Source organism: Lutjanus erythropterus, chromosome 16 (genome assembly GCF_056507025.1).
Source record: "Lutjanus erythropterus isolate fLutEry1 chromosome 16, fLutEry1.hap2, whole genome shotgun sequence".
Classification (NCBI taxonomy): domain Eukaryota; kingdom Metazoa; phylum Chordata; class Actinopteri; order Lutjaniformes; family Lutjanidae; genus Lutjanus; species Lutjanus erythropterus.
Genome location: NC_139332.1, coordinates 19242625 through 19263599, shown reverse-complemented (window position 1 = coordinate 19263599; position 20975 = coordinate 19242625). Strand labels below are relative to the sequence as shown.

The 20975-nt window shown below is 40.5% G+C and overlaps 1 protein-coding gene across 3 annotated transcripts in view; it reads right to left on the bottom strand.

Moving 5' to 3' along the window:
* The window catches only part of kcnq4 (potassium voltage-gated channel, KQT-like subfamily, member 4), a 61270-nt gene extending 40542 nt beyond the window's left edge, over positions 1-20728 (bottom strand). For all 3 annotated transcript variants that reach the window (XR_014772028.1, XM_084738774.1, XM_084738775.1), the window contains exon 1: positions 19668-20728. Coding sequence is in view for 2 of the 3 variants with exons in the window: in XM_084738774.1 (XP_084594900.1) it covers positions 19668-19969 (302 nt within the window). In the remaining variant the exon portion in view is untranslated. The remainder of the gene's footprint in view (positions 1-19667) is intronic.
* Between the last annotated feature and the right edge of the window lie 247 nt (positions 20729-20975).

Below are 20975 nucleotides of genomic sequence, written 5' to 3'. Positions count from 1 at the left end.
GTTTAATAGAGTGGTTAAATCTGATAATCTCAGCTGTATATTTTAGTGTGGACAAGAAAAAAATATAATTTGGAAAACAAGAACAACATGGGGGAAGGCAAAAGTATTAATCGCTGTACTGAGCAGTCACTCAGCCAGCCGTCACTGAGAGGAGCAAGACGCAACAATTGCTTAAATGTGCAACAGTCTCTCTTGGAAGGCCTTTCAGTATGTTACACCTGTTTGTACAAAAAAGGGAGAAATAGTTGTCTAAGAAATGAAAAAAGAGAGCTCGAGAGAGTGAACCTGAAATTCTGCTGTGCACACCTGCCAATCGTTGCGTGAAGTGGATTTGCTTATTGTATCATTGGATTCAGAAGAAAGATGTGGTAGAGTGGGTTTTTAACACCGTCTGGAAAGCACTTTGTTTATTGCTATAAACATATATAGCTATAGCTTTCTCACAACTGAAAAAAAAAACTTTAGTAACACGCTCCCTGAGTGGCTAAAGCAGTTTTCACATATGCACTCTAAAATATAACCTGACAATCAGGTCTGGACATCATCCAGATCTGCCCTTTCACACATACAGCATAAATGAGGAGATTGTCCGCAACATGTCCGCAAATGGCAGAAATAATCCTTAAGTTGCAGGCAAGGGGTGGCACCTATAGAACAAAGAGGAGGAGGACTCATCCATAATGATGACTTTTTTGCGCTGATATCAACACAGTCTCCAAATTAACAAACTGTCATGGAGGATGAGAGGGACGACAGATGCGAAGAATGAGATTGTCTGACTCCAGCATGTCAACTCTGCAGTGGTTATTTTGCGGTAGTTTGTGAGCTAAAAAAAATATTCGACTCATGTAGGCTGATACTGATCGGGAGATAGTCTGTATGAAAATGAAACTAGCAGCAGCTGCACACCGCGCTGCGTCATCAACACACCCACTCTTTCGCTCCGGACTCTGAGCTGCTTTATTCAAACTCAAGGCTCACCCAGACTCAGGACTAAGGAGCTGGCAGGGTTAAGTCTGTGCCAAAAATGTGGACATTTGTGTTGACGCATACAGTTGCAGTGCATATGTGAAAGGGGTTTAATCCAGCTTACTTTTACCTTTAACCCACTGTGTGATCAGTCATTTTAAATGTCCTGTGTTTCAATACAGCCAAACTCACAATGTAGTTGTTTTCATTTACATTCTGTATATATATCAACTTTTGTCAGACAAATGAACAAGCATAAAACAGAACTTTGATCATGGCTCATAAATGTGTATAAGTGGTCATGGAGAGCAGAGGGGGACTGAAACAACCTCACTGGTGTAAACGCACATGTTAACACGCTGTGCTTGAGCTTACAGTTACAGTAAATTTTCCTTACTACTGTCCTCAGTTTAATTGGCCTTGTCTGAAGAGCACACAGGACACTGCTCAGACATCACTGGACACCACGAGGTCTGGCACCCAGGGGCCAAAATGATTGATTGAGTAAAGAATGAGAGAGAGAGAGAGAGAGAGAGAGAGAGAGAGAGAGAGAGAGAGAGAGAGAGAGCTAAGAAGAGACATAGTGTGTTAATAGATGCATAGATAGAACTATGAGGGAGGGGGTGAAGTGAGGCATAGCAGAGACCATGAGGAGTATCAGTCAGACATATAGATAATGAGGAAAAAATAGTGGACAAGAGACAGAAAGGGGTGGCTGAATAATGTATTGGACAGACGAGGGGACAGTGAGACGAGGAGAGCCAGAATGGAAAAGAGAGAGAGAGAGAGAGAGAGAGAGAGATGAGGTATCGTCTGTGAGGTCTCATCACACACTTGCTGACATTGCTTTAATCTCAGGGCCAAGAGAAGACCAGAGGGCCCACCGACACAAACACACACACACACACACACACACACACACACACACACACACAGGGTGAACATGGTTGTCGGCATGTAGGGACAGACTAGAGCAGTGCTAACAGCTGTTTTTTGCAAAGGGAGGAAAAAAAACTGCAAAAGTCAGGCTGGCCTCCTGCATCACATCATAACAAAATAACAAAAATGAGGACAGGTTGATGTGGCAGGTTTACGTTTATGTTTGTAGTTAAATGTCTGTATTCTCTACAAGAAAACATGTTTTGACATCAACTGAAACCTTGTCATCAATAACTTATCATTATATTACATACTAAATTGTATCTCTGTCGTAAAAAGGGAGTGAATTAGTGTGATGTGAGGCCAGAGAGGCAGCAGCAGATGTAGCAAACTGGGCACGATGACTTTTGGACAAAGTTTCTCCCCCCTCCTCCTCTGCTTACACTGAAACCAGTTGACATGGCATCACCTCGTGTAGTGAGTAGGGCTGCAACTAATGATTTTTTTTCATTATCCTGAGGTTTTATCCAGAGATTTTAGGTTACATTTACAAGTTACATTTAAGACTTTTTAAGACCTTTTGAAGACCATTATGAATGCAATTTAAGATCTATTACCTGTCCATAATGAGCGTGCACTTACGCAGGAGTAAAGAAACCAGAAAATATTCACATTCAAGAATTTCTTTTAAAAAAGAAAATATGAGAAATGGGCCGTATATATCATAGTGGTATACCATTCTGTGATTTTCTTTAGACAATAATGACATGTGGTATCATGGTTATTTAGCTGGTGTGCCCCCACACTGTATTCTTTGTTTTTATGTGGTGTATAGAAATGTTTTTTTTACAAATGAAGAAAAAAAAAAAAGACTCAAAGTTGTTGGTGATTAATTTAATAGTTGACAACTAATTGATTAATCAATTAATCATTTCAGCTCTCGTATTGAGAAACCAGGACAGAGAGAAAAATAAATAAAAAGAGGCTTAATAAAGGTGTGAAGAGTTATAGAAGGAGAAAGAAACAACAAAGGGAAAGGGAGGGTAGAAAAACAGACAAGCAGGTGTAGCTAAGAGAAAGAGAAAGCTTAAAGATGCACTTTCCAGCAACAGGAACTGAATAAGTAACCATGACTCTGGAAATGACAAGGACCTGTGCAAATAAAGTATTGAGAGCAGGAGGGCACAGAACACAGGAAAAATAAAATATCTCACAAGCGTGGCAGGCTGCCTGCGTAATTACGGCTCCATCGTTAACATTTGATTATTGTTTATGTTCTATCCACAATACCACCGGCCAGGCATTTACACACACACACACACACACACACACACACACACACGCACACACAATCTCCATAAACCTACACATGCATGAATGCACACACATTTTGTAAATGTGCACTAGCGCCAATCAAGACCTTTTCTGACAGCATGCACACTCAGCCACATGAGCAATCACGAACACAGCACACACACACACACACACACACAGTATATATATGTGTGTGTGTGTGTGTGTGTATATATACATATATATATATTTACACACACACACATTGCAAAGCGCTTTCTGCAGGCCAGGCAGGCCTTATAAATACTGTCCTACATTGTGATTTTGTTTGAGCTCCGTCTCCATGGTGCTGCTTCCTCACATGTTTATAGTGACTGCCGTTATAAATTAAAATGATCTTAACAACACTTAAGATGGGCCTTGCATGCGGGCGCAGCCAGGCAGGGACAACAAGAGAAAGACACAGAGACCTGCTGGGCTATCCCAGAATCTAGAGAGACAAGAGACAGACAACAAGTAGAGAGAGCAAGAGAGTTCGCTCTAAATGGCAAGTAAGATGTACAGCAGCTCTTGACGAAGGTATGCTGAAAAACCTGGGGATGTTGTAGCAATGGTGCCTCTACAACTGTGCAAACACACCAGGTATGCCTGCACAGTCATGCAGCCTGAAAACTATATCCACAGCGCTCTTGTGCCTGATGGGGTAAAGATACAAACACATGGACAAGGAATAAAATCTAATACCTGAACAATAACCAGCTGGAGGGACACAGTCTGATATACAGAAGCTGTTTGAGGACCTAAACACATCAGTCAGACTGGCCCACCTCTGCAGGGACAAGCAGTGTAGATCAGAGGTTCTCAACTTTTTTGTTATCCAAGGAGCCCTAAAAAGATAGAGAAGATACTGCGGACCCCCTGATGTTGTCCACTGGAATAATGTGCAATTTTGTCTTAATTAGTGAAATAGTTCTAGAGTTATGGCCAAAAATGTGTTTTGTAAGGTCATAGTCACTTTGACTTCTGACATTCCTTATCCATTCCTCCTTGAGTCTAAGTGGACGTTTGCATCTGCAGTTGAAGAAATTCTGTCAAGGCGTTCTTGAAATATCACGTTCACAAGAATTGGATGGACGGACAGACCATGACGGCTTTTGCTAAAAAATATTTTAGGATATTATGATTATTTAAATGAATGAAACTTTTCAAGGACCCCTCTGGAAGCCTTGGAGTCCTACTTGCTAACCACTGCCATAGATGATCTGTCTTTACTCACACCAAATTCAGTTCAGTTTTCATTCAGCTTTTATAAAGCTGCCAAGCTTTTATCTTAAGAATTTACAACACTTAAAATGTTTCTAGCAACTTTGTTTTCACATCTAAAAAGAGCTTAAAAATCCCTATCTGACAATGAGGGTTGGACCATATAACAGTATACATATACCAGGGGACTATATTAATTTGTCTACCGTGAGAGATGCTGCCATAACGTTAATCCCGAGGTAGCCCTCCATTTAAAATCGAATCGATGAGCAGGACTGATTTATAATGACATTGGTTTTGTGTATGGTATTTGCATTGATGTGATGAAGCTCATTGATTTGTTAATGTCAGGTGTTTTATTTGCTGGATTAGCCAAAACCAGACGGACAATCTCTCAATTGATTTTCCATAAAATGTACAATATCACAGTACTGTATATATCAATTTAAGGATATAAAATAACATCCCGGTGGAGGATCTCATATCAGCCATATCACTCCGACAGACAAATAATTTAAGATAATTTCTTGAACCTGATATTGTCCCTGGAGCCATCTTTAAAAACATTTCCTGTTACCTTTGATTACATTTCCTCAGTCCTGCATCAGCACCTAAAACCTGTCACCGTTCAACTCATCATCACTTATCCTTTAATGCTGCAGAGCTGTTGTCATGTAGACCACTGAGGGAGAGGCCTTTCCCACATTACTACACACTAACATGTTAATTGCTTATCAGCAGTTAGCTACGGAGTTAGTTTCCACATTATTCAGGATCCGCTGATAATCGGTGGCGTGCAGCAGCAGCCTCTCAAAGGGTCAGACCTTAAGTGTGCAGCTGAGAGATAATAGCAAGGCTAAAGCTATTGATTTATTTTCTGCCTGCCTTATGGTCTACGCAGCCGCTGGCGACACAAAGACCCCTGCCTCCTAAGCACTCTTCATCACTCTAACACACACAACACCGTGATGAACACTTATCCCATTCATTGATACTTTTTGTCATTGAACAGAAGAGTTAAAGGCGGGTGAGGATCACTGAGGCTCAGCGAGCACCTCATTGTGGACACTGGAGAAAATCATTTGAACTTTGAGTGGAAACTCACATACCGAGCTGCCAGGGATGGTTACAGTACAGAAGGTGACTTTGTTCCCAAGCTGAGTACAGTTCTCTGCCTTTGTATACAAGCACGATTTAACAGAGGCGTATAACAGTGTAACATTTACAGAGGGTGACGTTACAGAGCAGCTGCCCCATGGTATGACACAATACATTTCCAGTCAAAAGAGAGTCAGACTTTACTGGCAGGGCCGTCTATCGTCACCAAAGTCCTAATTGTCCTATTTTCCCTAACTGCTGGGTCGCAGGGTTTTGACAGTCCAGTGTTACGTTGATTTAAAGCAGGGCATGGTGAAAACCAAAGCGGTGGCAGCACAGTAAAGAAAGCTCCCAGAGCAGCTGGGCAGAGGAGGTGTTGGGTGAAATTTAGCAGTAAATTAGAGGGAAGGTAATATTGATTAATCAGCACAAATCAGGATTGACTGAGGTCTTGTCTGCCAATTTTTTTAAATCTTTTTTGCCATGTACTGTCATACAGTGCAAATGCACAGATTAGGGAGACATTTTTTAAAAGTTTTAAGGCTGTTTAAAACTTGCTTAAATGTGCAAGTTTAAATGTGCAAGAAGTAATTCTAAGGAAAGATAGTTGATTATTGAGCCTCATTCCAAGGTTGTCAAATACTTGTGTTTTTAGACGCTAAAATCTTATTGACCTCTGATTGGTAAAAGTCTCCGGTCATGGACTAGATTCTCTAGAGCCTGAATACAAAGCTAAGAGGAGGGGCGGAACTAGTTTTCTCTCTTGAATTGCCATTATGGCAGTTGTGCCAGATGATGCAAAAAAATAAGCTGCCCCAACTTTAATGAAAAGCAACTGCTGTTGGATAGAAACAGAAAATTATGCTTGTTCTCTAAATTTTGTGTTCATACTGATACTTGAAGAAGCAGGTGGCCACTTCAACGATCAGGTGTATTTGTATCTCTGTATGCGAATTAGGCTCCAACGTGTTTCACACATCTCCAATGGAAAAGAACTTTTCCATTAAAACATTTATGAATTCGGGCTGAATGATTTAATAATATTGCAACTACGGTAACATTTCCGGTATTAGAGGGACTGATAATTTTAATTTAAAAAAAAACAACTAAAAAATGAACAGAAACAAATTAAGCATGTACAATGTATTGTAGCATGCTGTCGATTATCTTTTTATCAATTAGTTGGCTGGTCTATAAAATTATTTTTAAAAAAAAACAGTGTTGATCACTGTTTCCCAGAGCCCAAGATGATGTCCTCAAATGTCTTGTTTTGTCCACAACCCAAAGATATTCAGTTTACTGTCACAAAGGAGTAAAGAAACCAGAAAATATTCACATTAAAAAAGCTTGAATCAGAGAATTGTGACTTTTTTCTAAAAAAAAATACTCAAACTGATTAATCAATTGTCAAAACAGTTGGTGAGGTTTTAAATAACAGATTAATCTTTGCAGCTCTAAATTTTTTAATTAATAACTAATTTGTTTCACTTCCTCAGCATCACTGTGCGCACAGAATTGTGTCAGCAGATAAGAAGAACATGTAGTTTGAACAGTACAGTCTCTTGAGAACACAGAAGGGATACACTGGCAAAAATCCCAGAAAATTAACAACTCCCCACCTACAGCATTTTGTTTAAATGAATGACTGCTACAAGAAACTGACACAACAATTTGTCAGTATTTGCCTCTCCTGTAGTATGTCTACAGACTCGCCACCTCTGCAGAAATCTCTGATGCTATATATTGCAGTGCGATGGAGAGATGTAATAATAAGATATACAGTGAAAGGGGAGGAGGTAGACTACCACTGGATTTTCCTGGCTGTGAAAGCAGATCTGGAGTGTTTAGAGGGTCTCGACTCGTCAAAATAAACTCTTGGCATTTCCCTCCAACCCTCGTGGCCAAATGCCACAGTATTCCTGGCCTGCTTCAGCGACAATAACATTACATAAACACAGATTACTGCAGATTAGAGTGTGTCAAAACCCCAACTGATCACCTATCTGCAGGACACTCAAACAGGACCATTTTGTATAGCTGCTGAGTGTGTGTGTTTCTGCATGTTTTCACCTTCAGCCTTTTTTACGTGTTCTACACTGTCAAGTAAATAAACAACAGTAGTTTGCCCCCCCGCCCCCCACGGTAATCATGTGTGTGTGGATATATGTCCTGTTCTTGGGTGAAAGCAAGCGAAGAGAGCAGGGCTGGTTATTGGGGGGGGAAACCTGATTCTGGTCGGCCTTCCCAGGACAGACAGTCTCCTCCCCAGGGAGACACATTTTGCCCCGAAAGGAGAAATTAATACATCAACTAACCTCGACTCTCCTTTTTTTCCGACTCACTCCTATTCTCTTCTCTGTACCTTTCCCTCTGTGCCCACACAAATCCCTCGTTCCCTGCTTTGAAGGACGAGAAGACACCTCCAAAACAGGGATACTTATTTACGTTTTAGCCAATGTTCCTGCACATACTGTACAATGTAAAAAATCATACAGGAATTTAGAGGAATCAACTAATCTTTTCTCGTAAACTTAATGTTAATACAGATGTGTTATTTATTCACATTAAACTTAAATTTTCCAGTGTTTGTTTACAGAAACTTCAATATTTAGTAACATAGGTTCTTCTAACTTGAAGACTTCTGACTTGAAAACATGAGCTGAATGGATGTACTGTATAGAGATCAATCAGCTCATTAAATTAAGTTTCTAAAGAAACATGATCAGCATATTAGCAGACTTCCCACAATGCATTTTTAAATATATTTTTTATAGTCTGAAGGAAACATACACGATGATGAACACATTTTAAAATAAGTAAGGCAGGACCTAACTCTTAAAACTGAGAAAAGGAAAAGGGAAATCGAATTTATTTGTAATTTTCATCAGTGTGACTGAACTGTTAATAGTTCAACTTAATATCTTAAGATTACTAAACATGTTTTCTCAAGTGCAACTGAGAAAAAAATCTGTTTATTTGACTAGGAAAGTTATGTTTTGAATCATTACAAAATTACTTCTTTTAAAGCTGCCTTAAAATTTTAAGACAGCCTGGACACTTAACTTTTTAAGTTAAAACAATAGTTTATTTTTACAGTGTATGCTCCTGACAAATCCTCTCTTTTTTCCATCCCTGTTGGTTTTTGAGAAACTACCTTTCAATCCCAGGACCTTTCTGCTCTGCTGAAGTGCCCTTGAGCAAGACACTAGATCCTTACCAGCTCCAGGGCTCTTGCTGTTGTGGTAGGGGACAAGCGGAAAGAGAATTTTCCTACAGCGATCGATAGGGTATCACATTATTATCATTCATCCAACCAAAATCAAGCTCCCTCCTAATCCTTCTCCCTTCCTCTGCTTGTCCTCTGTGTCACACTCTGGTGTTGGTGGGTAGTGAGCTGCTCTATGGAAAAATAAAGCCACGGCCGTGAGGGGGAAAGGCAAGGAGGTTAAAGCAGTTGCTGCTGAATGTGACACACACACACACACACACACACACACACAAGCACACATACACAGGCCAGGTGTAAAAGGGGAAGAAAGACCTTTAGGCCTTTCCCAGACACATATGCTGGCTTGGTTTGACACCGTTTGACTTGGCACATCAGCCCAGGACAGCAGGGACTTGCATCTTCATTACAACAAGGCTATCCATGCGAAGGTGTGTCTTTAACTGATGACACACTTGTCTTAAGTTGAGCAGCTATAAAACAGTGAATAAAAACCTTTAATTTCCTATGAATTCTTCGTAAAAAAAAAAAAAAAAAGTCCCCAATAATTTTGTCATTTAAAAGACTTCATTATAAAGCAGCAAAATCAGGAAAGTTTGGATTTCATGAGCAATAACTTCAAAGTCCATTGTGTAAGATTTACAGGGATTAATTGGCAGAATATGGCAGAAATGGAATATAATGTTTATGAGTATGTTTTCATTAGTGTATAATCATCTGAAACTAAGAACTGCTTTGTTTTTCCTACCCTTTAGACCAAGATGTTTGTATATACAGAGGGTGCAGGTCCTCTTGCATGTTTTGACAGTAGTCCAAAGCGGACAAAGCAAGCACTGGCTCTAGATATGGCCTTTCTTTTTTGTGCGAGTTTTGCAGCCACTGCAGGTTTTCCTACATGCTTGGAATGGGAGACTGAGATAACATGTTTGCAAGCAGCACGCTCACCAAGACATGCCATTAAATTGTACATGACACGACTCATACAGCTGAAAGCGAATATGAAGCAGTGAAATAAAACAGATACCTGAAAGTACAAACAGCAGCACAGGAGAGAAGCTATACTTCAAACACAGAGATTCAGTTAGAAGCTACAAAAGTACTGGGAGCTGAACATAGAGAGTTTTAAAAATGTCTTTTTCTCTGGTCCTATTGTTTTAGGGGTAGAAGAGGGGCTAGGGTCCAGAAGTTGGTCCATCGTGGGCCTGACTCAGCACAACTTGCTGCAATAATACTGGTAAAATGATAACTCAAATCAACACACTGTTGATCATCATGGTTTAACTTGGTATTGCCAAAAGTGGCAACGGAAATACTTAAGGTGAGCATGAAAACATCAGGACAACAGTTTACAACACGTGTATGTAGTTAGATAAGTGTGGGTTAGTTAGTTTGATATTTCTTCATTTCCATTTCAAGAATAATGAACAAAAATTACTCTCTCTCAAATACATTTTTATCATTATGGTATTCCTTTTCCAACAACTACTTTCTGACCAGTAAGAAGTGTAATTTCAAAATTTTGAGTAATAAAATTAAACAGTAGCTTTACTTAACCTAACTAGATTTCTTGCTAGAGCTGCTTTTCTTTTGTCCAGTGTGAACTAATAGGCAGCTTGCAAAACTATGCTTTCAGCGTAGCTTCTCCAACACTGTATATGACAAAAAAAAGTGGTAAACAATCACATTAAAAAATCTGAAACAGGAACATTAATCCAGTTTCAAAATAATTGTCAAACAATTTATCGATTTCTCAACTAATTGCTAAACATACTAACTTATAACTCCTTTATGTGACTATTATTACTTATTTATCTATTTATTTATGTTTTCATCCTCTTCATATTTCCCCAGGCTGATAGTTGATCTTGCATACTATTAAACATAAACAGACCAGCCAATCAGGACTGAGAGGAAGAAAGGGCAAGAGATAGAGAGGCGGGAAGTCAATTAGACAGGGCAGTACAACAAATGAGAGATGATGACGAAAGGAAAGAAGGGAATGATGGAGGAGAGAGAGCCAGAGTGACGGAGGAGCAAAGGCATTTGGGCCATAAAGGATTCTTAATGGAGCAGAATTTACACAACCTGCTGAGGTGAACAGATAAAAAGAAACAGCAGCGGTAAATGAACAACAACCATCCAATCTGCAGTCCTGAGCAGGTTAAAAACCCCGCACAAAGTGCCGAGTGGCTTTCTACCTTCACTACTTTATGGTGCCACTTCCCTCTCCACCCTTCTTTCTGTCTTACTTAGTCATCAATAAAAACACATTCATGTGCAGACTAAAAAAGCAAACAACAAAACAAAAAGCTATTTTCTGATTTTCATTACTTAAATCATTAATAATGAAGGTGCGTCAGTGGTTTTTGGAGGATGCTGGAGGCAGTGCGATGGAGCAATTTTAGTGAATTTTGTGTCGCGTGGTTGAAAACCTGCAAAAGCAGACCAGACTGTTTCCATGACCCAGGTGAGAAAGTAGATTAGCTGGCTCGGACAGGGTTCAGAGGGAGGGAAAACTGCAAGGATAGACAGATAGAGGGAACACATTCAATCAACAAGCTGTCTGGGCTAAATGAGTTTAATAATGTCAGAAAGGCAATTCACCTTTAATGAAAAGCTTGCAAGCTGCATTCTGTGTACAGCACTGTGAGCACAAAAGATGTGTGAACAATTAACCAAAGCCATATATATATTTGACCAAACCATCCATGGAAAGGTTATGGAGAGCATGCAAGTCCTGTTGTTGGTATCTCCCTCCACATCTATAAATAATGTGGCTTTAGACGCAAGCTTTCATAAACAGACACCATCACTGATCCTTGTGCCATAAAAGGTTAAAGTGAAGGCATTCCAACACAGCGTGGACACTTAAGGGTTCATCTGGCAGAGATTTATCCAACATCCGAGAGTTTACTTTAGAAATTTGTAAAGCTACTGTGTCAGATCAAAGGCAGGGCTATCCCTGTCGACTTCTCTCAAGAAGTGAGATGATGTATGATCAGTGTGCCGTTTGCAAACAGACAACTTACAGTGGTACTACTGGGATTTAATACCACAATGCCATAGAGAGACACAGAGACAAATTTAAAACAGAAATGCCAAAATCGAAGCAGTGGAGGCCAAGATATCCTCACGTTTAATCCCTGCTATGGGTAAAGCTCCACAAACACCGTTTCTATGATGGACCTTGATAACATCTTTTTGTCAAATCCTTCCTCCTGGTAAACTCCACACCTGCAGTTTGTAACTCAGGCTTTCTGGAGAACTGTCCTCCAAATCTAAACAACAGAATCAGCTGTTTTAGCAAGTGCCCCAGAACAAAATATATTTACATGGAAGCTACACAAAGCTCTCAAGCACTCGTAGTAATTGTCACTATCACATGCCCGATCTGTACTGCTAATGTGCAACTCTCAGCAGAGATGAGACGGAAGCGAGATAGCTCACTTGTTGGCTACTTCAATCATCAGCTTCAGAAAAAACAATATGGTAATATACTGTATTTGTTAGAAACACATGGACATATACTGTAGTAGTTTTCTTATTTGTTGTGTCAATTTATGTATGAGATTGTTCCCATATATACTGATATCATATATCTCACCAGATCGTGTCCAGGTGACAATAAAACATACCAACAACATTCTGAATTAAGAAAGACAGGTGTGTTATTCATTCATTTTCTGTAACCGCTTATTCACAAAGGGTCACAGGGGGCTGGAGCCTATCCCAGCTGACACTGGGGGAGAGGTGGGGTACACCCTGGACAAGTCGCCAGTTCATTGCAGGGCTGACACATAGAGACAGACAACCACTCACACTCACATTCACACCTACGGGCAATTTAGAGTCACCAATCAACCTAGCATGCATGTCTTTGGACTGTGGAAGGAAGCCGGAGAACCCGGAGAGAACTCACGCAGACACGAGGAGAACATGCAAACTACGCACAGAAAGGCCCCTCCCCCAGCCAGCTGGGGGATTCGAACTCAGGACTGTCTTGGCAGCAGCGCTAACCACTGCACCACCGTGCCACCCAGGTGTGTTATTATGAAGTGAAAATGTCCATGTAGGGAGGAAGTCAAGTTGGATGGAAAAGTCAAGTTGGATGGAAAGAACAACAAAACACTGGACGTTTACACTGGAGGTTGTTGGCTGTTTCCTGTTTCAAGCTGAAATAGGATTAGCCATGACTATCAACCTGATTTAGGCACGTAAAAATCACAGAGTTCAACTTTAACTCCAGCAGAGCAAATGAACAAACAGTTGCATAATATTCTCAGGAACAAATTTGCTGAACACTCAATTAGCCTGTCAGGAGAGTTAGCACAGAGCCCCTCATAAAACAACTACTGTACTTGTAAAGACATTTCTCTGGAACCCACTTACAGATGATACTTGTCGAGCTCCAGTCTAAAAACTCCATGTTATAATTTTGCTCCACATCTCTGCTCCTCTTTTTGTAAGACATCAATAATACATGACTGGTATATTTTCACCCTCCTTAGAACCAATCAATCACTCTGGCTGATCAGTGCTCGGTCTCCACTACTTTTCCTATCCATCCGCATGCACTATTACTGTATTTTCAGGCTGGGGTCCTGGGGAACACAGAACAAGGCAAAAGACTAAGATGGGGCAGCCAAAGTCATGGCGTGGCACCGCTTCTTGGATTTCCACCGTGCTGGTATTAGCTGGCACCGTTTAGTATGACCTGACCGGGGAATGGTAGCCTGATTTCAGACTGGAGCTCCACGGCCCCAAAGGACCTCCTGCTGGGATGGATTACTATTTACAAAACAGGCGGCCTCATGTAAGGGTCTATATGTGGCACTGCCTATGGTGGAAATGGGTAAGAGGTCAGAGGTGAGGGGAAACACTGAAAATGATCCTTCTACATGCCATCAGTCATCTGCCAAGCACATAGGGTATGTTTACATACAGACACGCCACATGCATAAACACACACGCAGATGACAGGAACAGTTAGCCCCGTGGACAGAAATGAATCTGCAACAATTCTGATTATTCATTTAAAAGGTAACTTCTGTGTCTTCCCATCTGAACCCTCTTTTCCCATGGTTCTGTGTCTCTGTAAGAATCATTTCCATAATGTTATCATACACTATTAGTGGCAAAAACAAGCACTGTTACTGGGCGCATTTTTTTTTTGACAGCTGGACACAACAGAGCTACAATGATTAATTGATTAATTAATTATAAAGCGATTATGAATCAATAATTAAATTTATCATCAACTACTTTGCTAATTGATTAACCAGTATGAGTAATTTTTTAAAGAAAAAATAAATCAATTTTTTTTTTGTTTTTGCTGCCTCTTAAATGTGAGTATTTCTGGTTTCTTTACTCTTCTACGACAGTAAATGGAGTATCTTTGGGTTGTGGGCACAACAAGACATTTGAGGATGTCATCTTGGGCTTTGGGAAACATTGGCTAGACCAAATAATTCATTGATTAATCAAGAAAATAATTAATTAATATTTAAATATTCAAATATTTAAAGAATTGTTAGTAGAGCTGGGTGATATGGCTTATAAATAATACTGCAATATTTTTAGGCTAGTCCATGGTATACAATCTATATTATATTATATCTTCTGACATTTTATAGACCAAACAACTAACTAAACAATTAAGCAAGAAAATAGTTAACAATGAAAATAATAGTTAATAATAGTTATAATAATATTATAATATAATATTATAATAAGTAATAATAGTTAGTTGCAGCCTTAGGAATTAGGGTCCAGGTTGAAAAATACTGAAGTTACCCTTTAAGTCCATTATCAAGCAAAAATGTTTTGGGGTTTTAAACTGTTGGTTGGACAAAACAAGATCTTTGAAAATGTAAAACTCTTCCGGGAAATTGTATCACTCTTTTCACACTTTTCATACACTAAACTATTCATTAAAAAAGAATGTGTCAAATGAAACTAATTAAAATTATCTTTAGTTGCAGTCTTAATCTATAGCTCCTCAAACATACACAGATACTATTTACACATACCATTTCATCATTAACACAATACAATGAGATACGTGTCTGAACTATACAGAGTCTTGGAAACTTCCACACTTTCTTGCAACCAAAACTTTCTTTCTGGGTCCATTGGATTTTTTTTTTTCTTTTTTTAGTTTAACAGACTTTACCAGCTCAGACAAGCAGACCGTCCCTCCTGCTGACACTGAAGTTTCACTGCAGGTGAAACAAAGACAGAGGATTCAAAGGTGACAAAAGAGGTCTGCTGTGAGTGACTCAGTGAAGGGACCATAACAGGACAAGCGGCACTATGCACCATTTGAACCAGAGCGTGTGCGGACGGAAGAACCTGCAGTGTCATCTAAGCAACCAATTAGGTTGGAATTCTTCATAGCCAGACATCTTTCACAGTTTCACAGACATTTTCCGGGAACACTATTGTCTCTTTTAACAAGTTTCTACCTCCCTTCACTCCCTTTTTTTGGTAGTGTAGAAAACAAGGTCTTTAGTTGAGTCTGCTCATTTAACTAATGCTGTGTTTACAGGAGGAGAAGAGAGGAGGAACTCAGTGCCAGCTCTGAATTAGCATATGGTTGTTGAACTTTCAGGAGAAAGTATGTAAGTGTCTCATGCACAATAGAGAGTCAACGTACAGATGTGAAACAGTTTACAATAGTGTAACCTGAACTGTTTAGATGGCAGGATGTTAAAGCTACCCAAGACCTTTATCTGGCAGAGAAATCTGTCTCTGTGAGGATGCATCTCATGTGCAGCTGTGACAGTTAAAGAGTGTAGTGGGACTTAAGTGGGTGCCCGTGGAGAGGCATTACAGTGGAGAGCTACTTCACCCCGTCTCCACACACACTCCAACACACACCTGCGAAGAGAGGCTCTCTAGAAGTGGTGCATCTGTTCCAACGTCCCCCGTTACAATGCAGGACTAATTAAAGGATCAAGGGAAGTTAGCACAGCGCCCCACACAGCAGTATATGGCTCAATTTAATTACAATAGATCAACGCCACCTTAATTGAGCTTCATCGCACAGTGAATTTTCCTCACACATGGTACAGCTTCTCTGCGTTGTGAACGCCACACATGTAATTAATCAAAACAACTGCACGGTTATCACGAGAATGATGCACTCAGCAAGGCATATGTGCACCCAACATATATCATGTCAAAGTGCAGGGATTTTTGAAAAGATAAGCTGTAATGATTAGTCAATTAATCAATTAGTTAATTGCCAACTATTTTTGATAATGTAACATGCAATCGTTCAGTCAATTTTCAAGCAAAAATGTCAAATATTTGCTGATTCCAGCTTCTTAAATTTAAGGATTTGTTGCTTTCCTTCGTCATTCATGATAGTAAATGAAAAGTCTTAGTTTGGACTGTATTTTGGACAAAAGAAGGAATCTGAAGAGGTCACTTTGGGCTCTGAGATATCCTGATGAGCATTTTTCACAGTTTTCTGACATTTTATAGACTAAACCAGGGGTCTCTGATCTGTGGGTCTCCCCTCAAACAAAGCTTGGTAAAAGCTGTCCTCCTTAGTTTACTTGCTTATTTCGCTCAATTCCTGTATGCTTACGGGATCGTGATCATGTTATTTGATCCCTTCGACACTCAGTTCAACCAAAATAGCCTAATATTGCTGTTGGACATAACTTCAGACTAAACCATATACATAAAAAAGCATTTGTTTAAAGGCATTTATTAGTTTATGACTCACGAAAAGTGGGAAAATTAGAACATTTACCTAAAACCCCTATCTCTTTAACCAAATCACAAACCTTTAAGCTATTCAATGTGGTCTCCTTTTGATAACTAATGGCACCTTTTTTTCATTTCCATTCACTGAGCTTCCCCTGAAACAGTTTGGAGCCCGTCACTTTGAAAACCTCTGGACTAAACAACTAACGATGCAAATAAAAGACAGATTAATCGATAATTAAAGTAATCCTGAGTTGCAGCCCTAAAGATTTCAGTCTCAGGTACATAGAACAATCTGTTAAGACAGCGACATAAAACAGGCCATCGCAGAGAGGCGGCTCTCTTCTAAAGTCAGTCCAGCTCCGTCTTTGAGGCCGTGGCATCTGAAACCTGATCTGGGCACCTCAGAGCGCCTGCCCTGCCTTCACTGACAGAGAAATAACAACAACGGCAGAGCTGCCATCCACAACGACAGCCAGTAATGTCAGGGAGAATGTCACCCATGACTACCCTGCAAAGGCCATCGCTCTTAATGAGAAACACACAGGGTGGAGGCAGTACATGACATGCAGTTCTGTCCGTGCGTGTGTGCTGCAAAGACATGTTTGCCATCCCAAAGGAGGAAGGAAGAACCAAACAGACAGAAGTGAAAGACTAGCCGATCTGCACTCGCTAACGTGCCGACGGTATATGATGAGAGCACATATGAGAGTCGTGGCTCAGCAGTGGGATTTCCCTCTGCTATAAACACATGATGGCATTGGCAGGGAGGACGCTGTACTTGTCTAAACAACGACGCAGAAAGCACGGCCCGGTCCAAGGAGATCCCACACATAATGCTCTGACCACTATGTGCCAGGTGCAGACACAGCTGGATGCAGCTGCTGGTGTGCAGCTGTCCTGTACTTCACTTAAAGGTATAATATGAAACATTTTCCAAAAAACAATGTATAAACTTTAGCATATAAACATAATACCTTTCAATCATCACTTACAACACACTAGAACGTGGTGGCTATATCTGCAGAGATCCTTCCCTCTTTCTGTATTTCCTTATTTTCTCATTATTTTGCTGTGTCAGGACTTTTTACCAACCCAAAACGGTATTTGACATCCTGGAAATGAGCCTCAACAATGAGCTGTCTTTCTGGCCTGTTTACGAACAGCTCATACAAATCCTACTTTTTCTAGCTTTAAGGACACTGATTTCTGATTTTGTTATTAACTGGGCTCCTACACTTTTTCTAAAGTCAAATTCAAGCACTTTTCAACAGCATGTCACATCTGTGGTAAATGGCATATTTTAAATAGATTCAGTATTTGTTTTTCTGCCAACTTTTTACATTTACTCCCAACATTTTAACATAAACATCTGTACTTTCTACCCTTTACATTTTCAAAACAGGCTCATTACTATAGTTTGAATGCAGTTGAGGTGAATTATTATTTCTATTTTGCATTGATGTATTGCATATTATGCACAACACACATAAGACAAAAGCGATGTAAAATACATAAAACATGAAGAAAACTCAACTGCAGAGAAAAGCTGAGGTTCAATTAGCTTTGCTCAGAGACAGTTGGTAGAATTCTCACTCAGAGTTCTACTTTTTCTTCTACTTTTACCAAAGTCAGTTTTAACACAGGCATCTGTACTTTTACTGGATGTAGGTAATTTTGCCATCTCTAATTATTTCACTTCTTTGCCACATTAAACCAGACGTTATCATGCTATAAATAACCAAAGTTATGTTTTGTGATAGAACTCTACAGAAAGGTGACAAATTAAAAGAACACACAAGAAAGTTTCAGGTTGCAAAATGTGTCACCTAACTTTAGGCAGACTTGGCATCCTATACAACCAGACTGAGCCAATATTCAACTTATCCACAAAACAAACTATTCAGTCGGGCGGTGGTTTATTAAAAAACATAATGCATTTACAATTTAAAGCAGTTTCAAGCACTTTATCCAAAATCTGAACACTTTTAAAACCTTGACAACACTATATTAAAACTCAGTCAGTGCAAGGATTTCTAGCACCCATACAAATCCTGTATTAAAGAAGTTTATGATAGAATCACTGGGATTTGACTGAGCTTTTTGCAAACGCACCACAAAGATCCAGGACGTCAAATATTGATGTTTTGAGTTAGTACTGCACCCTGAGCACAGCAAAATAATGAGAAAATAGGGATATACAGGCAGTGGGCAGGGTCTTTGCAGATACAGCCGCCACAACGTCAATGCGAGTCTATACATTGTATTTAAAGGAAAGTGTTGCATATCATGCCTTTAAATCTAAAGATGAAATGGGTGCACGTTCAAAGGAAAGACAATTCAGTACACTTTGGTTTAGACAAATCAGTGCTGTGTTTCACGTTTTAGCTCTGAGCTGTTGGTCTGACAGAAGGGAACAGCCAGCACTACCAGTGAGCTCATACTTTTCCAGTGTTTACATATTGTATACATTATAGAGCATATGGCACATGGGTACTTAACGGCCCTGACAGAAGAGTTTCTACAGTGCAGAAAGGCAGTTGCTTTAGTTTGATCTTAAATGTTTAGTGCACGTGTTTAATTGGTGAGACTATGCTTCATCTGGTTAAAAAGCTGTCAGGTAATGGGCTCGTAATGGGTTCAAGTCCTTCTTTAAACTTATGCATTATTTACTTCGGCTGTCAGAAAAGTGCTGCAACAAACAAGTCCAGTCACAGGAAAGTTTTTCCAGCCCCCTCACATGTTATTTTTCACTTCTTGCCATTACAAAACTTTCCAACATATCATTCACACATCACAAACTCATTAGTCAAACATGCTGCAAGATAATTAATTTAAAAGTATAACTATCAGCAGGCATCAAAATGTTTACAAGGGCGTTTTGATTCTGAAAAAAGAGTCAATTACCCCCTGTGGATCTGGACAAATTCAATTAAGTATCCAGGGTCCTCCTGATGATTTAATCAGACAGAGACAAGGGGAAATTGCACAGAAGACCTCATGTTGTGATGATATATGGCATATGACCGTGATAATTGCCGCACAAGCAACTCTGCTTGGTTAATTGCAAAATACATCAGATGGCTGCTGGCTGATCAAAGCACATGATTGGAAACAAGCCTCATGTGGCCTGGTAGCATGTGATCTCACGAAACTTTAGAAAGTAGTTATGCATCACAAGAACCAAGTTCTGATCGATTAAAAACTCTGATCAAACACTTACATGAATGCATGGTAGATGAATGCGCATCCTCTCGGTCTCTCCAGCACGTTGTACAGACAGTTTTGCAACTTTCTGAAGCGTTTGCTCGAAGCAGACGCGTTGGCCCGGGGTCCCGGCGGCCCGGGCAGCGGGGTGCCCAACAGACCTGTGCGGTGAGACGGGTGTCCGCGCTCCGGGGTTGACGGCTCGCTCCTCTCCGTGTGGACTGCGGTGAGAGCCACGAACTCTACACGCCGGTCGTCGTTCGGAGCCGGGGGCACCAACATTCTGATTCCGCCGTTGTTTGACGGGCTTCCTAACATCTTCACAGGCTGACTGACGCGATTAAAAACTACATATGATCTGACACTTTTCACTGGATCATCCGCAGGGGCGCAGCGCAAAGTTTGGACCGAGTCATTGTCCGGTTTGTCTTGGCTTTAAAGTGGACTAAGACTAGTCTACCGATCAAAACACTTGTATAAATGTCATTCCTGCTATTTTTCAGTCTCGGTTTGGTTAGTTACGATTTCAAAGTTATCTGTAAATCAAGTCACGGTCGCAAAAGAACAGATGCACAATGCTGGGACAAGTGCGTCGCGCCGAAACATGACCTTCAGCGATCATGATGTGAGAAGTAATCAGCGAGGTGCAGAGGAGTAATTACACATGCACTAACTCCAAGAAAACAAGCAAGTTGAGCTCCTACCGAGCTGCCATCACTTTATGAAGGCTACTACCATAAATACACTGCAAGCATGCAGTTATAAATTCCTAAACACGGCTAGGAAGGAAGCGCGCAATGTCCATGCAGCGGATCTCCAAAATATCCGACTACAGTACCCAGCATTCTTTCACTGACTTCGTCTCAGCTGTTTCTATAGTTTGAATTGGCAGAGTGAGTGTGACTCGCCACAGCCGCTATCATCAGCCTGCTCTCCCCCCTCCTCCCCCTCCTCCTCCTCCTCCTCACTGTGCGTCTCTGTGGTCCAGGCAGCGCTCCGGTGGGCAGCAGGCGGGGTGGAGTGCAGGAGTGAAGACCATCAGCGTGATGTCAAGAATCGCAGACAAGCAACTCTAAAAACTCTCTGTAAGAGCACAAATAAACGCCTACCGATGGTTGCATCTGGTTTGTTTACAAAGATGACCACCCTCCCCTCACCCTCTGGTGTTGGCGAGAGGTGAGGAGAACTCCGCGCGCGAAATGGTTGTGATGCAGGCAGTGACGGAGAAGGAGACCGTGACCGTCTTATTTATGATGAGACGTTTCTACTACAGCTGAGAAGTTTGATAACAGCTGCTATGTGTGCATATGAACCTATATGCTTT